A 17041-nucleotide genomic window follows, 5' to 3' on the forward strand; every position below is an offset into this window, starting at 1 on the left:
TTCAAACACCCTGCTCAAGCAGTCATCCTAGAGCACATTGCACAGGATCATCACACCACTGTACTTCACCTCTCTCTTTGCTTTCTTTCATAACAGCAGCAAAAGACCTCATCACCAGGCTGCTGATAGTGGATCCCCAGAAGCGCTACACAGCGCGTCAAGTACTTCAGCACCCCTGGATCAGAACAGCTGGGAAAACCAACAGCAGGAATTTGCAGAGGGAAGTAACGATAAATATTGAGCGCCATTTCCGGGCCCAGCGCCGAAAGGAAGTTGCTGATGGGGACACATGAAATCTTTCAAGCTCATTTTGTCTTCTTTTTATTGATTAACAAATCAATTATGTTTTCTTTTCTAAATGAATTGGGAATTAATTGTGTAGCTGTTGGTGGCTATTGCCATGCCTTTTTTTTTGATTCTGAGATTCTGAAGGACAGAGATTGAATTCACATCCGCCTCCTGTGATGTTACTTGGCAGTCTCTCTGTTGAAAGCAGTGGGGACTAGATAAATTCTGGAGGGTGTCTATTATTTTTCTTTAAATACCGATTTTGGCTTTTACATCTGTTTAAGATGACATATGTTTGCTTCTGTGACTGACACTAGTGGTGAGTCTTCTCTCATCCTTTCTATATGATATCTTTGAGGAGTTTTGTGTTTGTAATGTTCTCAAAATAGCTGTCTGCATACGCATCTTGCACTAATTCTTTAAACTGTCTTTTCACTAATTTCTTCTAGCCACAGAGAAGGAAAAAAAAAGTAAATATATTCTTTAGCTGTAGGATATATTAAATAAGCAGCCAGATACTGTATTTATTAAGTTGTGAGGGAAGAAAAGCTCTTACTGACTAAATCTGATGTTTTATGATGTCTCCCTTGGCAACATCTTTCATTGGCTGCTCAGGGCAATAGATGGTACAATGTTTGTGTTACACAGTGATGGTTCTGTGTAGCACAGAGGTTTCATTTGTTTATGAGAAGGGGGAAGACATGGCTGATACCTTTTCAAGACTGTAATTATAATGTGTTTCAAAGAGGTTTTCTTCCTGCTCTGGGAAGTGGGAAGTTAAGCAATTCTAAGGGCACTTTGCTTCTTTTCCCAAAGTCATAATTACAGAATGATAACTCAGGCATTTTTTCATATTGATTTTTTTCCCCCTTGGAGGCATCCATGTGCATCTGTGACTCTTCCAGGCTGATGGAGAAGAAAAAGCTGGGAAAATGTGACTAAAGTTAGCCCTTGCCTTCATGGTTCCTCCTTCATCAACATGCTTCACAGCTGAATTGCTTTTTTACACTTTTTCAGTGTAGTTTAGCAATTGTTTTGTTGTTTGGTTGGGGGTTTTTTGTCTCTTGCCCTCCCTGTGGCCTTTTTCTCCTTGCTTTCATGAGAATAGGCAATGGGATGAAATTAGACTAAAATACGACTTGGGGAAAAACAGTTGTTGGCAGTGGAAAGGTTTCCCAGGGGAAGTGTCAGATGCTGTATTGCATGTGGTTTTAATATTTTTATTGGATGCAGTTTTAAAGAAATTCTGAGGGGGGAAAAATGCAATCCAGAGAGGGGCCATGACCTAGAACAGCTTTTGAATCTCAGAATTTTTGGTTAACTAATTAAATTCAAAAAGCACTTGAGTTGTCCATTTTATAATTCTATGTCCTCAAGTTCCATCAATTTGTGCTAGCAAATAAAGAATATCAGTGGTGTTAGCATTGAATGCATAGCTTGTAGAAATGAAGGAGAGTATTTTACACTTGGAGAGCTGCTGCTCTGCCTATGTATTTCATAATGAGAAATGTCAGAAGCACTTCAGAATCAGTGGAACATTTTCACAACTATATGAACCAGGACATTATTTTTTGATGAGAGCTAATATTTTGTGTGAACTTTCTGAATAACCAAAAAGTGTAGGGTGCTGTCATCATGTTTCTGTTTCATCTTGTGACTGTTTTGCTGCAAGAATTATGTATAAAAGTAGAGATCACTTGACTCTTAAAGGAGAATTGCACTTTAAATTGAATTATTTCTAATACTTACTGGAATAAGACATGCTGTGGAGTTCAAGAATTGGTGAAACAAACCAATCAAATCTTTACTGTATGCCCAAGTAGTATCTATATGATATGTCATACTTCTGCTTTGGAGTCTCTGAGTCAGGAAGACTTTTCCTTTTCCTGAAAACAAGAATAGATTTAAGTGCTTCCCTGAGTTAAGGGAACCTAATGTAACCTAGTATTCTAAAAGCATTACATAGTATTTGAGGACTAGTAATAATGTATCCTCTGTTAATGTAAGTCTATTTTGGATAGGAAACTGTGGAAAAATAGCTTCTGATGTGCAATACTATATTTTGTAATTACCTTATTTTTAATATAGTTGTTTAAGAATAAAGTCTGAAGTGACAAAAAGTATTTAATCAGCAATGAATCTGAAGGTTTGGTGATTGTGTTACAAGTTGCCTTTTTCACCTCTAAGAACCTGTCTGCAGCCTTATTCCTAGTGCAGAAGATAGAGAATTTGCTTGTAACAATTATAAAAGTAATTATTTTTTCAATGATTTTGTTTTTCTTTCAAGTTCTCTGCGTTCCAGACAGACTAAACCTGGACTGTGCCAGGTAATCACTGCATGGCACCTGTAAGTACAGATGCTGCTGTGGCAGTGCTGAGGCACTGGTTTGTCATTGTTGCTAATAGATGTGTGGCATTAGGCCCTCCTCCTTCTGGTTGGAGGCTGAAAAAGCTTCCAGGTGCTTCTCAGGGTTTTTACTTCTTTCTTTTTTTCTCCTACTTCGTTATTCCTTTTCTCTGTTGCTTCCGGTGTTTTTGCTCTGCCTCTGTGCTGTCCTAGAGAGTCCAGCCCCCAAAACATTATGGTTTAAGGTACTTGTAGCAATGAGAGCCCATAGGATTTTGGAGAGCTCAGCCTCAAGCATTGCTTGCTGATGTTGAAAGTCAGCAATGTTAGGGAGGACTCAGACAAAAAATGGTGAAAATCCCTTCTCATGTCCTACTGCCTTTTTTCAGCCTTTTCCCACTGTGTGACATTTTAGTGCAGACCTGATCTTTACACTCTGTAAGGTGTTTTCTAATATATGAGCCATGTTCATATTCTGTGATTGAAGATTGTCACTGTTCTTCCTTTCCTGAGATTTTTCTAATGTATACTGCCTCCCTGTGTTCTGGAGTCATCTTCCACTTAATGTTTTCATTTCTTGATTGGTTCCTTTCTCTACAGTAAGTCTGAGGAAGCTCAAAGCTGGGGGAGATTATAGACTCAGAGCAAATTCTTGCTGATTTGTTAGAAAGAAATATCCCTCCTTGCCCTTCCTTAGGGCTTTGTGAATTAGACTCTCATATGGCTTTAACTTCCACTGAAAATAAAACAAATGATAGTGTCTTCATCTCTTTAAATACTGACAAGGAAGAGAGTCTGAATATATCACCAAGAAAAACACGGCCCTCCCAAGAGCTAAGTGCAAAGTATTAATATTGCAGACCTCAATAGGAAAGTTCCACTTCAGAGGATTTTCTGGGTCTAAGGCAATATAAGGGGAAAATCTGTTTGTTTGCTGCAAGCTTTAGCAAATCAGCTGAGTAGGAATCCTTTCACGCCTCTTAAAAGGAGTCAGGTTGATTCCTGACTCACAATGGAGATCCTGATCAAGTTCTAGTCATTCCATGGTTATTTCTTTACTATCTGGTATTGACTATTCAAAAAATGCTCTCTTTTTAGAAACCAGAGGCTCTCCATCATCTTTAACCATTGCCTTGGCTCTTTTTTAGTTGGTTGCAGCTTTTAAGCATGCTTGCATATTTTCGTGCTCTAACATTTCTCAGACTTGAAGCAAGCACAAAGATCCAAGCATATAGACTTGAGTCATCAATATTTCATTTTGTAGTGAAACATATGCCTACTAGAGTTGCTTTTTTATATTTTCAATTTTTTCAATTTTTTATTTTTTTAGTGGGTCAGCACTTAGACTTGTATTCAAGGCTTTCAACTACAATGGTTACAAAAGTGGCCGCTAAAGGACTTTTGGGGGTTTGGTAAGGATGTGCTATTCACAGAGATGAGCCAAAGAGTAGTGTGAAGCATTTTGAGCATCCTTAGAAGCCAGTGTTACTAGCTTTGTGCATCACAAACTTTCTTTGACTGTGATTGGAGTATCTGAACATTAAATCCAGGCTTTTAGAGACTGCCTGTGACTGCCAAACCAAGTAGTAACTCTCTCCAGCGTGCTTTCCACTGTCTGAAGATAAAGTGGTCCCTGGATGTCTCCTCCTTTTGTCACCAAGGTCAATTTCCCCACTTTCTGTATGCTATTACATTTCATTGGTCCTAGACCTCACCTGCACATTTTCCATCACCTGTTATCTGCCTACTGCCACTGGCCTTTTATCCCCTTGGATGAGTCCCATTATTGAAAGATGGTGAAATCCACACGTATTAATATATTTTTCTTCAGGAAATTCTGGCCTTAGAAATGGGAATGAACAAGAAGTTTTGGAAGTATTTAGGCATCTGAAACTATGCAGCAGACTGGCATTTCACATTGCATGGTGCATAACTGCGTGAAAATGAACAATGGGAATTTGGTTGTTATATTTAGTCACCTAATGTCTAAAAATGTGTGTCCAGGAGGCTTGTGATTGAAGCTTGGCAGTACAGCAGAGACTGTTTCCTCTGAGACACAGTCACTCTAACTTCTTTTGTTCAGGGATCTGAGATTGTTTAGCAGCTGTGTAGAATAGCTGGACTCAAACACCATCAAATTTGCCACCTCGCTTCTGGCAGATTGGCGTTATATGTGGATTTCCTGTATCTCTGTTACTGCAAGTTTTGGCTGTAGGGTGATGGAGGGATGGTAAGATGTTATCCTCTGAGCCTAGGCCTCTTGGGTTTTGGTCCTCTTGTTAAAAGTGAACTTTCAGGAGTCGACTGCTTGCTTTTCTGAAAGTACCCAGATTTGGAAAGATATTCAGTCTGCTTGAAAATATAGTAAATTTGCTGTATGTATAAGCTCATCTTCCCAAAGACACGTAAGTATCATTCTGAAATACTTTTTCTATAATTTCTTCTGTCACTTGGGTTTGTTTTGATTTAAGCAATTTAAGGAAAATATTTTTTATGTTTCTGGGCACATGTTTTTCTGTTTTTTCTAAGTCCACCAGTAATGCTTTACTCTTGACATTCTTGCTCCTGAAAGGAATTATGGGCACTTTAACTGGGCTGACAGTGTATATTGGCACTGTTTGTTCTACAATATGGTTTATTTGTAACTAGGCTGAAGGTGTAATTTTTTAAATTAAAATACATTGTAGACTTCAGCAGAAAAGTTGTTATTCCTCCCCTGTACCTCCAATAAAGGCAAATTATACAGTGAATGTTATGTTTCAGTCCTTTCCAATAAATTGGGAAACTGTGTGGCCAAGTATCATGAGATTTTCTTTTTATTTTTTTTTTGTCTTCTGGCAGTGTATCTCTTTGGGAAATGCTTGCTTTAAAGGGAATTGCTTACTGCAATTTCAGTAAGTTAAGGTAAGGTGTGTACCTTCATTTACAAGTAGAAGACCCCATTTTAATGCTGCTGTCCTTTGAATACTTACAGATGCATTTCTCTTTGCTGCTGCATGTAATCCCATTAAAATCAACACAAATCTGCAGAACTGGGACTGTGATTCATTCTACCACCATTTTTGACCCTGTACTGCATTGGTTATATGTGCTATGCTAGAGCAATCATGAGAAGCACACCTAGATTCATTGAGGCTTAATGTACTCACAGGACTGATTTCTCTCTTCATTAATTCTTTCTCTCTAAAATTCAGGTTTGTTTAGAAAAATATTTGCTTTCTCTGTAGAAACAGGCATTCTATTTGAAATTGAGTTGCTTGCAAAAAGTGGCTTTTTCAAAGGAGACAGTTTTCTGAGTAGCCTGTATATATTTCGGTTCTGATATTAAAAATGGTATTTTCCCGCAGGGCTGCGGTATCATCTGAAGCAGTGGAAATAAAATTGTGTCTGGGATATTGATGGTGTTTCTGAAGAAACTACCTTCTCTGCATGTGAGCAAGTGTGATAGAGTGGCTGTCAGTGAGAATAGTTTATTGCATATTGGTCCTTAAAAACATCAGAGCCTCCTCATTACTCTGAGAATAACTGTAAACTCTTTGGAATGACTGACTTTTATGATAATCACACAAATTTATTGCACTTCATTTTAACAATTTGTATAGGCAGGTAATTAAATCTGATTTAATGCTTTGCTGTTAGGAGTGAGATTCAGATGTGTTTCCTGTGTCAGAATCAGTTGAAGGCGGAGTCCAGCAGTGCAATAAATTTGTGGGATTATCATAAAAGTCAGATGTTGTATTCTTGCAGAATTTCATATTTTTAAATTAGAACTGTTCTGATAATATAACAATTGGAAAAACAGAAAAACTAAAGCTAGTAACCTTAAACTGTCACTGGACATACATTTTGTTTTCTGAATTCAGAAACTGAAATGAAGACCTGGAAGCAGGTCTCTATTAAAAAAATAGAGAAATGCAGAATTATTCCCATAGTGTTTCAGCAATTCGAGCAATAAGAACATTTGGTGTCATGAGAACATGAAGTACCTTGGTAGGGCTGAAAAGGTGCTGCAACAGGAGCTGTGTGAGATTGCTAAATTGGATAAGGAGTGCAAATCTGAAAAAGGGGTGCTCTTTATAACCACTGGAAAAATGTAATGAATCATGAAAGGTTATTCCTGCATTGTCATAGCTGTCTTCATAAAGCTCTCTAAATTTCTGTGACAACCACTGTTGTAAGAAGGCATTTCACATGAAGAATTTCAGCATAAAACATTTTAGATAATGTTTACCATCAAGGATTTCAGCAATGAAGATAATTTTCCTAGAAAATGGAAGTGGATGATTGTTAACTGCTATGGTAAGTTGTCAAGAAAACATTATTGCTGGATTTTCAAGAAGAGTGCAATTTTGTGATCCTAAGCATTTGCAACTATCCAGCTTGCAGTGTTGAGAGTTTCAATGACGTTGCACTTCTGCAACATAAAACCACATTATTTAACAGCTCAGAAGAAACCTTTGTTCCTATTGTGAGGCTGGAACTAAACGGGTCAAGTATATCTTATTAATTTCACCCTTCCTGGAACCATACTAGCCAAAATATTGTTCACATGGTGACTGAAGGATGAAAAATGTATTATTGAGCTGCATTTCCAATGGAAGCATAAAATTGAGGTCTTGAAAATGGGAGCATGGTGGCTGTTTGGCTAAAGGCCAGCATGTGTCCTGGTATTATTTCTTCAACTAAAGAAAGAGAGAGAGACACCATGTTAAGTAGCCTCTTGTGATTTGAAACCAACAAACAAAAAGATTCTGAAAGAAAAAAGTAGGAAATAAAACAAGAGGAAGAAAAGCTGAAGGAAAACAACTTTTTTTTTTCAAAATGTTTTATTTTCTTAAGTAAATCAATGCTCTAGACAAGTCTAACAGAACTTTATGTGTGAAATAAAAAATGTCTTTCCCTTTGCTGGTGTGTAACATTCCCATGGTGGTTCCTAAGTTACTTCTGGGTTTCTAGGAGTAGCTGATTCCAAGAAGATACTATAGCAACCACTAGATTACTTCACCTGGATCATAATTTTCTAATGACAGGACAGGAGAAGAATCCCTTAAAAGAAATAAAAGAAAAACTGCTCCACCATGTAAGTAACTTTGAGCAACTATTCATCCACTGAAGAATTTTATGGAAGTTTATTTTTACATGCTTTCATAACTCACACAGTTAATGTTCAAGGGAAAGAAGTTAGAGCTGGATGTTAGAATGTGACAGTAATAAACTCCTCCTAACAGCTGAAGCCTTACATAAATTATTGGCAAATAACTGGTAAGGCTATAAAATCAGAATATTCCAAAACCTGTGGTTAGGTACAGTGTTCACCTGGGGAAAGGTAGAAGGATATATGAGGAAAACTGGAACTAGGATGTGCAGATAAATCCCTTAATGACCAGGAAAATTAGTTGGTTCTCTAATTTCCAAAACAAACCACTGAATCTGTTGGTTGCTGAAAATGAACCTGTATTTCTTTTATGATGGGATATTTATTTTTGGTTTTTTTAAGCTTTTATGGTAGGAATCTTAAAAGCCACAAAATGGATTTTAGATTATCACCTTCTGTGAAACAATGGTACAATTTATGTTTGTGCCGTGAAAATCCCACCCTGCTTTAGAATATTTGCTGCTGCTTGCTAATCCAGGTTTTGAGGAAAACAAAAACTTTTAGTGTCATAATTCTATGACACTAAACTTGGTTCCTAGGTACTCTCCAGTAACAAAGATTCCTTCATGAACATCTTCCAAGATGCATTGTTTGAAAATAAAAGATGTACTGGTGATGGAGAGTTTTTTCCCTTAGGTGGAAATAACTATTGCTTGAGGCTTTTCAGGTTTGCAGCTTCTCTGTGTGTGCACACATGTTCTTTAATGGTGTAAATGGTGAATTCTGTGCCTGCCTTCTGTTGTGTTAGTTCTTGGGGCTATCTGCCAGCATTACTACTTCTCCACATAGAAAAAAACCCCAACATTATTCAAAATGCACTAGTGAAAATAGTGTCGTCAGGTCATAGTTTTAATGAGGGGACTGCTATGAATTGTACCAAAAACTAAACAGCCTTTACAGGAGGATACTTTGGAGGAACTTTTGGACAGATCCTGTACAAGGGACTCTGGGAGGAGGACAAAGAATTCAGCAGCTTCATTCTGGCAAGGTAAATCACAAGGACTGACTGTCATTCAATTTGTTTTCAGAGTCAAATGGGCTGACAGAGGAAGACCAAGGATGGAACAGCTTTTTTTCTAGTTGGAAGCCTCCTTGCTGGAAGGCTACAATGGTTTGGATTCTGAGGATATTTTTTTATGCCGGTCCAAACTATATTTTGTAAGTCTCAAAAGTTCTCGTTTGCAATTTGAATAAGACAGTTCTGTGTGGGCTGGAAAAAACATAAGCTATTTTCATTGGTATATTAGTTATTATACTTACTTACTTTACTGCTTTTCAGGTGAGGTCTTTGTTGAAGCATACAACTTGCAAAACTGGATCTCTATTTAACCCCATATAACCAGACAAATTTAGGTTTTCAAGGTGATACTTTATGTATGTTTCTTTGAAAAGAGATCCTTTGTGTCACCGAGGCATGTGGACTTTTTTTGTTAATGTGAAGCTTTCCTAGGTGTGAATTTGCTAGTAATAATACCAGTGCTGCTTTTAGGCAGCCTCAAAGGCCTTAATGAACTTTAGCTCTTGTTTATTTATTATGCGTAAGTGCCCTGATGCCTTAGTGAATGGCACTTCTTTAAAAGCACAAACAATCTGAATTTCTTCCTGGGAAGAATGTTGGAGAACAGGGATGCAGAGCAACTGGGATCCAGAATTCACTCATGCCCTGCCTGCTGATCTGATGCTGGTGTGGCTCCAGTGTGAGGAAGAGTCCTGGTGTGAAGGTCTGGAGATCAGGGGCTGCTGCCATCCTTCACACAAACGAGAGAAGCTTCATGAGCACAGAGCAGCAGCGATGCTAAGTTAGAGCAAAGCTCTGTGAGACATCACTGTCCTTTCCTGCAGCTGTGGTCCCCAGTGGCCTTGGGTCAAGGTCCCCTTCTGTCTTCCTTGCCATACCCAAATTTGAAGCCTCCCCTACTAGGAACAGAGAGAATAACAGTGCAGGTACAGAACTTCATGTGTTCAAAGCTCTTCACAAACATTAACTAATTAAGCCTCAGCAAGTCCTTATGAGTCAGGTATTTATTCCAGCTGAGTGTTTGTGTCTGCAATCAAGAACATGCTAGACCTAATCCTCCTGTCAATCAGCCTAATTGATTTAAATGTTTAATTGGGTAGATTCCCTCAAGTGACTTCTGTTTGAGAAAGGCTAGTTAGGGAAGAGAATTATGCAGGGGAGAAAAACATTGCAAGGGGAAATCCTCAGCCAAGGAAAGGCAAGGACAACTGTCAGTGGTGGTTTTAAAAGCAGCTGGGGAGACAGGACCTACTTTTTCATTGCTGCAAATTTTCTTCAAAGAGGCTTGAATAACCCAGCATTAACAGTCAGTCTTTGTAAATGAGTTTCATCAGGAGAAATTCAGAGAAAATCCCTAGTAGCAGCAATGAGTAGTAGTATAAAGCAGAGCAGTGAGGGACTGGGGGAGGCTACTCTGTGCCTGAGTTCAGACTTCTCATCTGCACTTTGTCTAGAGAATGACAGCTGCCCTCTGCATCTTGCAGGATGCTGGCATTCTGCAACTAGATGACCCAAATTGTTCAATATTATACACCACTTCTTGCTGTGGTATTAATGGTAGGTAGTATTTAAATGTGCTGCAGGCCCAGGTTGTCTGCCGTGGAGGTGTGGGGAAGGGGAAAAAGGTTACAAATGGGAGACCTGAGCTGACCAATGTTGCAAAGGGAAACCCTCAGGCTCAAAGAGGTAGCTTAGAGCTCTCTTTCATGCTGTGGTCTCCACTAGATATTTTCTGTGTCTCTTCAGGGGACTAGGAAGCATTTTAGGAAGTCACCCCTCTATCTTCTTCCAAGGTGAGATTCCTGTGGCATTCCTTTTGGCCACTGGCAGGCCTGACCTTTAAAACCTTAAGGAAAAGCATCCTGTCATTTTCTCATGCATCAGCAATGGCTTGTGTTGATCAAACCTACAGTGGGACTGCTGTCTATGCTGGAGTACATGTGTCATCTTCCTTCACTGTCTATAACTCATTTCAGAGCTGTGTGTAAACTCCAAACACTTTCCAGCTTGGATCTTGCCTCCTACTTTGCACCAGTCTGATTCCTTTCTGTGTGGCTTCAGCACAGGCAAACCTTTATAGCTCAGGCCATTGCTGCGGGAGAAATACTTTTGAGATCTGAGTTTTAGTGGTACTTTATATGAATATTTTAGATACTTTGCTTAGGTGAGTGCAGTGAGGTTTAAGAAGAAGATGGTCTACAAAGACTGTTTAAAACACCTTCTGTGGAGCATCATCCAGAGACCTTCTTTGTTGTGGCAGGGGAGGTATATAGTAGAGTCTAAAGAGCAGCTTAGAAACAAACAAAAAAAAAATCCAATGCCATCCTTCAAAATTTCACTACTGAAAGCAATCCTTGTGGAAATCCACAGGGAAAGTAAACAGCAGGTAATTTTTTTTTTTGCAGTTGCTGCAGAGAAACCATCTTGCCTGCATCCCTTTCTACAATCTGCAAACAGCTTTGAAAAAGAGATATGGCTGTAGTTTCAAGCAGACAAGGATTACAATATGAAATTCATTTTAGAGGGGGAAAAAAATATGAAAAAGGATGTCTACAAGAGGATATGATTTAGGAAGCTGTATTAACCTGTGAAAAATGTTGCTTTGTATATTGTAATATCAAGAACCTTTATGACAAACTAAAATCCAATAATGTTACTATGTTTTAAACGCAGATGTTCCTTTTGTGTTTACCCATTCTTATGAACAAAGGAATGGTGTTTTAAAACAAAAACAACTGAATAAATTTCCAAAGAGCTTTAAGCACAAGACAGATAATCTAGATGATGTTCATCAAACATCTGGTAAACCTGGAATAAAGTATGTACACAGGTAATATTGCTCTAGGTTTCTAATTAATGTGGACTTCTATTTTCAGTGTCTCTCAATAAAATTGGGCCCTTGGATTATTAGGAAATGAAAGTAACACTACATTTTGTTACACAACATGTCCATGCACGTGTACTTATCTCATTTTTTCCAGTGATGCTGACTTGTCCCAGAAACTATACTGCTCACAATACAAAACACTTGAGAGGATTTTTCTATTAACTAAAATGATAAAGGTTTACAGTGCTGTGGTGTCTTGAAGTGTCTCTTGAAGTGAAGAGCCTTTTAGGTAATTCTGTCTTTACTAAAGCAGCTTTGATATTTTAGCAAGAAAACACCTCTCATGGTGCAGCTGTACTTTGACAAAGTGACATCCAGAAGATAAACAGGACAAGTATATGCTGGATGTATTCATCCCAGATTCGTAGTATTTGTTATAGCTACGGCTGCATGACCTGCCAGCTGGTCTGTCTGCAGAGAGAGAAAGTGCTCTTCCTAAACTCATAAGGAAAATGAAAGTGGAAAGGACAGGAAAGAAAAAAGAAATGAGAGAAGGAAGAGAGGTGAGGGACTGTCCAGGCTGACTGAATGTTTTTGCCTTTATTTCTGTGACCTGTAAGGTAAAGCTGCCTTGGGTGACCTGAACCTGTACATCAGCTGATGCTGTGCTGTCAGACTGGGCTCACAGGCAGTTGCTGGAGGCTGCTCACTCCCAAATTAGCCCTGTCTGCCCCTTGCCTTCTACCTGCTCATGATGTTGTGAGCTCTTTTTGTTTGTTAATACCTCAGGTAACTGGCGAGTTCACTTGCCTGCTTGATAAGGTCTCTAGCGCCAGGCAGAGCATGACTTCCTTCAACCCTCTTCAATTTTCCCTCTGATCCATTCAGCTCTTATATAAAACCTTCAGAACAGAGTGCTAAAAGCAATGGACCTTTCTTATCCTTTGCACATGGGCCTTGACGCATAGCTACTGGGAATTATTTGTTCTATGGACACACTCCTTTTTCATCTTAATAGAAGTGTACACTTTCTTTTTCTTCCCAAAGATTTCCATTAACAGCCAATAACACTTGTATAAATTGTTTCCCACAGGGCTGTCTTCCTTGCCAGGACTGAATTATTTAATGTATTCCTGCTTCAGGCAGCAGAAGGATGCACACAGAAATCCCACAGTGCTCAGGGAGGTCTTCTCTCCCAGGCAAGAGATGAGTGCACCCCAGGGAACCCGATGAATGCTCAAGTCCAGCCAAAGCCTGTGAGCAGTATGTGGAAAACTACTGGTGAACACTTGCTAAATCCTCAGTTTGAGGCCTCAGGATCATCAAGGCTTCAGAAAAACTTGCAGTGACCTTGTGAAACACACTGGGTAGAAGTAAACTGATAGTGAAGGGAGGGCAGAAAAGGGGAGCGGGTGGCCCATGGCTGCCCAGACCAGCAGTACCAGATGTGTCTTGGCTTGCTGGGGGTGCAGGGAGCTGTGCAAGGAGCAGGGCCATCAGCTGTGCAATGCAGCATCTTTGGGGTGGTGGTACTTGCCCCCCACGAGCAGCAGAGCTGCTGTCCTGGGAGGTGAGGTGCCGGAGGAGATGGTAAATGCCATCCATAGTAGGACCATGACTTGCTCTCTCAAAGCCTCTGCAGCCCTGCACATTCATCTGGTTCCAGCAAAACCCACCCTGGGACTCTTCCCTCTCCCGCAAGACACGTGAAATGCAGGATTTTTTAAATTGCTTATATCCTGGCTGGGTTTCATACAATAAGCACACCGGGGTTTATGCCCAGTTTATCCGTACAGCTCTGTGCACGGCGATAGGCGTCTGATTTTTCCTTCCCCTTCAAACGTTTCTGTTTTATTATGGTTTCTGAGGGAGAGAGCCGTGGTCGGGGAGGCCACCGGGTGGTGCTCTTGGCACAGAAATGGGGGACCTGGGGAACTGCAGCTCTTTCGGGATTTAGCTACGTGTAAAGGTTTGGGCTTTGCTGTAGCAAAAATTTACAGATGAAGCTTGACACCAACAGCTGTTCCTCACCAGGATGCACAAAATTCTCTTGGTTTTGAAATTAGTCCAAGAAAAGCATTTTAAATATAGACATATTTTTACAATGTCTCCCAAAGGGGGAAAAAAAAAAACCCCTTTAAAATGGGAATCTTCTTGACACCCCCTCAGCAAATAGTGTGGTCCTGAGGATGGCTCTGACAATGCCTCAACACTTTGAATGTGGTTGCAAAGGTAGGCTTCTCTCCTTCTCCTACTGGGAATCCTTTAAGATTTCCCTGCAGGAGAATCCTACAGCCCTTTTTTTCTGGAATTGTTTCCCTGGTGCAAAACCGTGCCTGTAGCAGTGACCCTTTGCCAGCGAATGACACCCTGTGTTTTTCACAATTTGAAGACTTGGCTGCTTTGGCCACTGTTTTACCCTCATCTCCCATTCAGCTCGTCTTAGAGACGAAATCCAAGATTTGTGCCCATTGCTGAGATGAGTAGAACAGTTGTCAGTGATGTTCTGACACCATCAGGTACAAAGAAGCATCCAAAGAGAGATGAACAGGGGACAGTCTTGTAAGTCATGTCCCCAAGTGATAAATAGATTGAGGGTGGATGGAGATGCTGGAGATGTGTTATTTTGTTCTCTGTCTTACTAAGCAATATAGGTTGTTTTCTTTCCTCTGAGTCAGAGCTGAGGAGTTTTGTTCCTATGCTATAGTGAGGTTGACCTGTGCTGCTGGAACTTGGACACTGATCCCAGACCTGCCATTCCCTAGCAGCTGAAACTGCTGGGGTAGGCAGGAGTGAGCTAAAATGGGGGCTTGTTGCCAGGGAGAGTGTCAGAGCAGATCTTAGGACATCAGCAACCTCCCTTTCCTCAGCTTTATTTTTTTTTCCTGGTATTTTACTTCTCCTAGAGGGAAATATTGAATTTTTATAGCACTTTGCTTCTTCAAGTTCCTGCGCTCAGCTTCTATTCACAGCCTCCAGCATCCTCATGAGAAGGTGAGGCACTGGCAGAACAAAGGCCTTTGAGGTGCTGGTGAGCAATTCTTTTCCTTCTGGCAGCCTGGTATGTGGTCACTGCCTCTCATTTTGGGCATGGCACAGGTACTGCAATATCACTGACCTCTCCAAATTACTGCATGGGAGCAGCTGCTCCTATATAATAAAAAAAAGACCACCTGTGCTACTGTTGTAACAGGTGACACTAAAAAAACCAAAGAAGACACCGGAACAAAACACTGGATTGTCTGTAAGCAGTGATCCTTTAATGGCTCATCACAGCTGTCAACTGATAAACAGCCAGGGTCTGACAACAAATTTCCATCTTTATTTCCACAATGTATTCGGGGAACCTCAGATATTTCTATTTCCCTTGCAATGTCCAGTAAAACAATTGCAGCCACCTCTGGTTCCTGGTTCTTTGGGCCATGACAGGAATTCTGCTGGGTTATTTTAGCCCAGCTTTTGAGACCTGATCTCTCAAGTTATGGATTTCAGCTGTTCCACTGTTGCTGCAGGGCAGCACTGAGGGCCTGACTGCAGTTCCCTGTCCCACACTGGATGTGGGACTTGTGCTCTTGAATCTGGGCTTTGAGCATGTGGCAAAAATGGTCATCACTGGGCTTGGTGGAGTTCACTTTGGAAACATACATAGATCTGATTTCAAGTCTGTTGAAATCTGAATTTTTATGATGGATAAATATTCATTCTCCTTCTTGGGTTAAACTTCCTCTAGGGCTGTCGTAACAAACTGGCAGGACAGGGAGAAGTAGGACCTCTGAGGTTGTTCTCTTCTGTTGTTTGGGCACACGACTCTGGTGGGGATGTTCACTTAGAGATCCCGTTAGCATGGAAAGAGGGAAAAGACAATGGTACTAAGGAAGTGTCGTGCTGTTGAAGATGTGCTTGCAGTACATCGTTTATTCACAAGAGGTCTCTCTGTTGTCTTCCAAAGTTCGGGAGAGTTGCATTGGCTAATATAAAGTTCAGCTACGAGGGTGTCCCGCTGCAGATTATTATTGTTTATAAGAAATGTTTTGGGTACATGAAATGGTGGCAGACTATGACAGGGATATGTTTTGTACACTACTCTATATTTTTTTTCCACAGACCATCCCTTTTAGCACATACTGTTAGAATAGTTTGCATAATCAAATGGAATTGAAGTGATCATGCTTGGAAAAGATACAGGAAAAGGGATCCACTAGACCCTCGCTTTGTGGTTGATCAAGACTATTCAGTTTCTGAGGTTAAATGTATTGTTCAGTTGCAGTTGAAAAAAAATTTGAATATTTGTCTTATTGCCAGAAACTTGAACTACCAGAATGACAGACTCCCTGTCTAAAACATACTTTTAACAAGAAATTATGTTCTGAAGATGCTCCTGAGAGAGCTGCACAAGCTCTTCACATGCATAGCTAGAAAGAAAAAAGCTACATATGAAGTGTAATATGCTTTACACATATTGAGGCAATAAAATGGGCAGAACTCCATGAAACCATGAAGAAAATATGTGTTTGCGCTATAAGTAGTAGTTTCCTGGTCTGGATGTTCAGACCAAGAGAATAAGGGTGAATTTTCTAGATCTGCTATGCAGATTTTATTTAAAAATAGGTCATTGCAGCACTTGAAAGTTTGCTAGGAGGTGACAGGTGGCAGGCATGGCCCTGTGTCAGAAGGGAGCATGGCAATTTGTTGAGCATTTGTATTCATACATGATCTGTGAGCAAATAGGGGGTTTGCTCCTTTTGTTTACCACTGAAGGGTGGGTTTGATATCCTGCTTTATAGACCATGCAGAGCATTCAGTTGCATACAAGGAACACATTTTGGAGGGAATCCTTTTGGAGAGACACTTGTTTTTTTCTTTTGAAGTTGAAGTGCATCCAAGACTGTAGAGCTTTAGGTCTTAGCTTAATAAAGAATCATGGAAATAAACAAATTTTCTTGAAGTCCATCACCTGGAGCTTGGTTACATCCTTGGAGAACACAGAGAAACTTCAGAAGACAAACCAGAGACTCCTGTGCTTTCTCAGTGTTTATCCCTGTCCCTGTATTGCAGCATTGCTTTGAGCCAGGTTTCTCCTGCAGTTTGTTTCCTACATAGAAAAACCTGCAAATATTACTGATTCCCATCACATTTCAAATATTACTGATTCCCATCATATTTCAAATCTTGGTGGATACTCAGGGGATAAACTGCCTTATGTGTACGAATTTCTCTTTTCCTTTTGCTTTTCTTTTTTAATGTTAGATTTATAAATCCCCTGGAAAAAACCAAACAAACAAACAAAAAACCCAACCCAAAACAAAATAACCCCCCCCCCTTAAGACACTGAGAGTGAGTAACTTACTGAAGAGAAAAAAAATTCAACACATAGTTATGAGGCTGGAGATCATCCATACTCACAAG

The 17041-nt window shown here is 40.0% G+C and overlaps 1 protein-coding gene across 1 annotated transcript in view; it reads left to right on the forward strand.

The window, feature by feature from the left end:
- The window catches only part of DCLK3 (doublecortin like kinase 3), a 30839-nt gene extending 25404 nt beyond the window's left edge, over window positions 1-5435 (forward strand). Inside the window, exon 5 of the mRNA XM_085051453.1 lies at window positions 97-5435. Coding sequence (XP_084907579.1) covers window positions 97-293 — 197 coding nt within the window. The 3' untranslated portion in view covers window positions 294-5435. The remainder of the gene's footprint in view (window positions 1-96) is intronic.
- Window positions 5436-17041: the final 11606 nt, after the last annotated feature.

This window comes from Lichenostomus cassidix, chromosome 2 (genome assembly GCF_008360975.1).
Source record: "Lichenostomus cassidix isolate B80296 chromosome 2, HeHo_3.0, whole genome shotgun sequence".
Taxonomy (NCBI): domain Eukaryota; kingdom Metazoa; phylum Chordata; class Aves; order Passeriformes; family Meliphagidae; genus Lichenostomus; species Lichenostomus cassidix.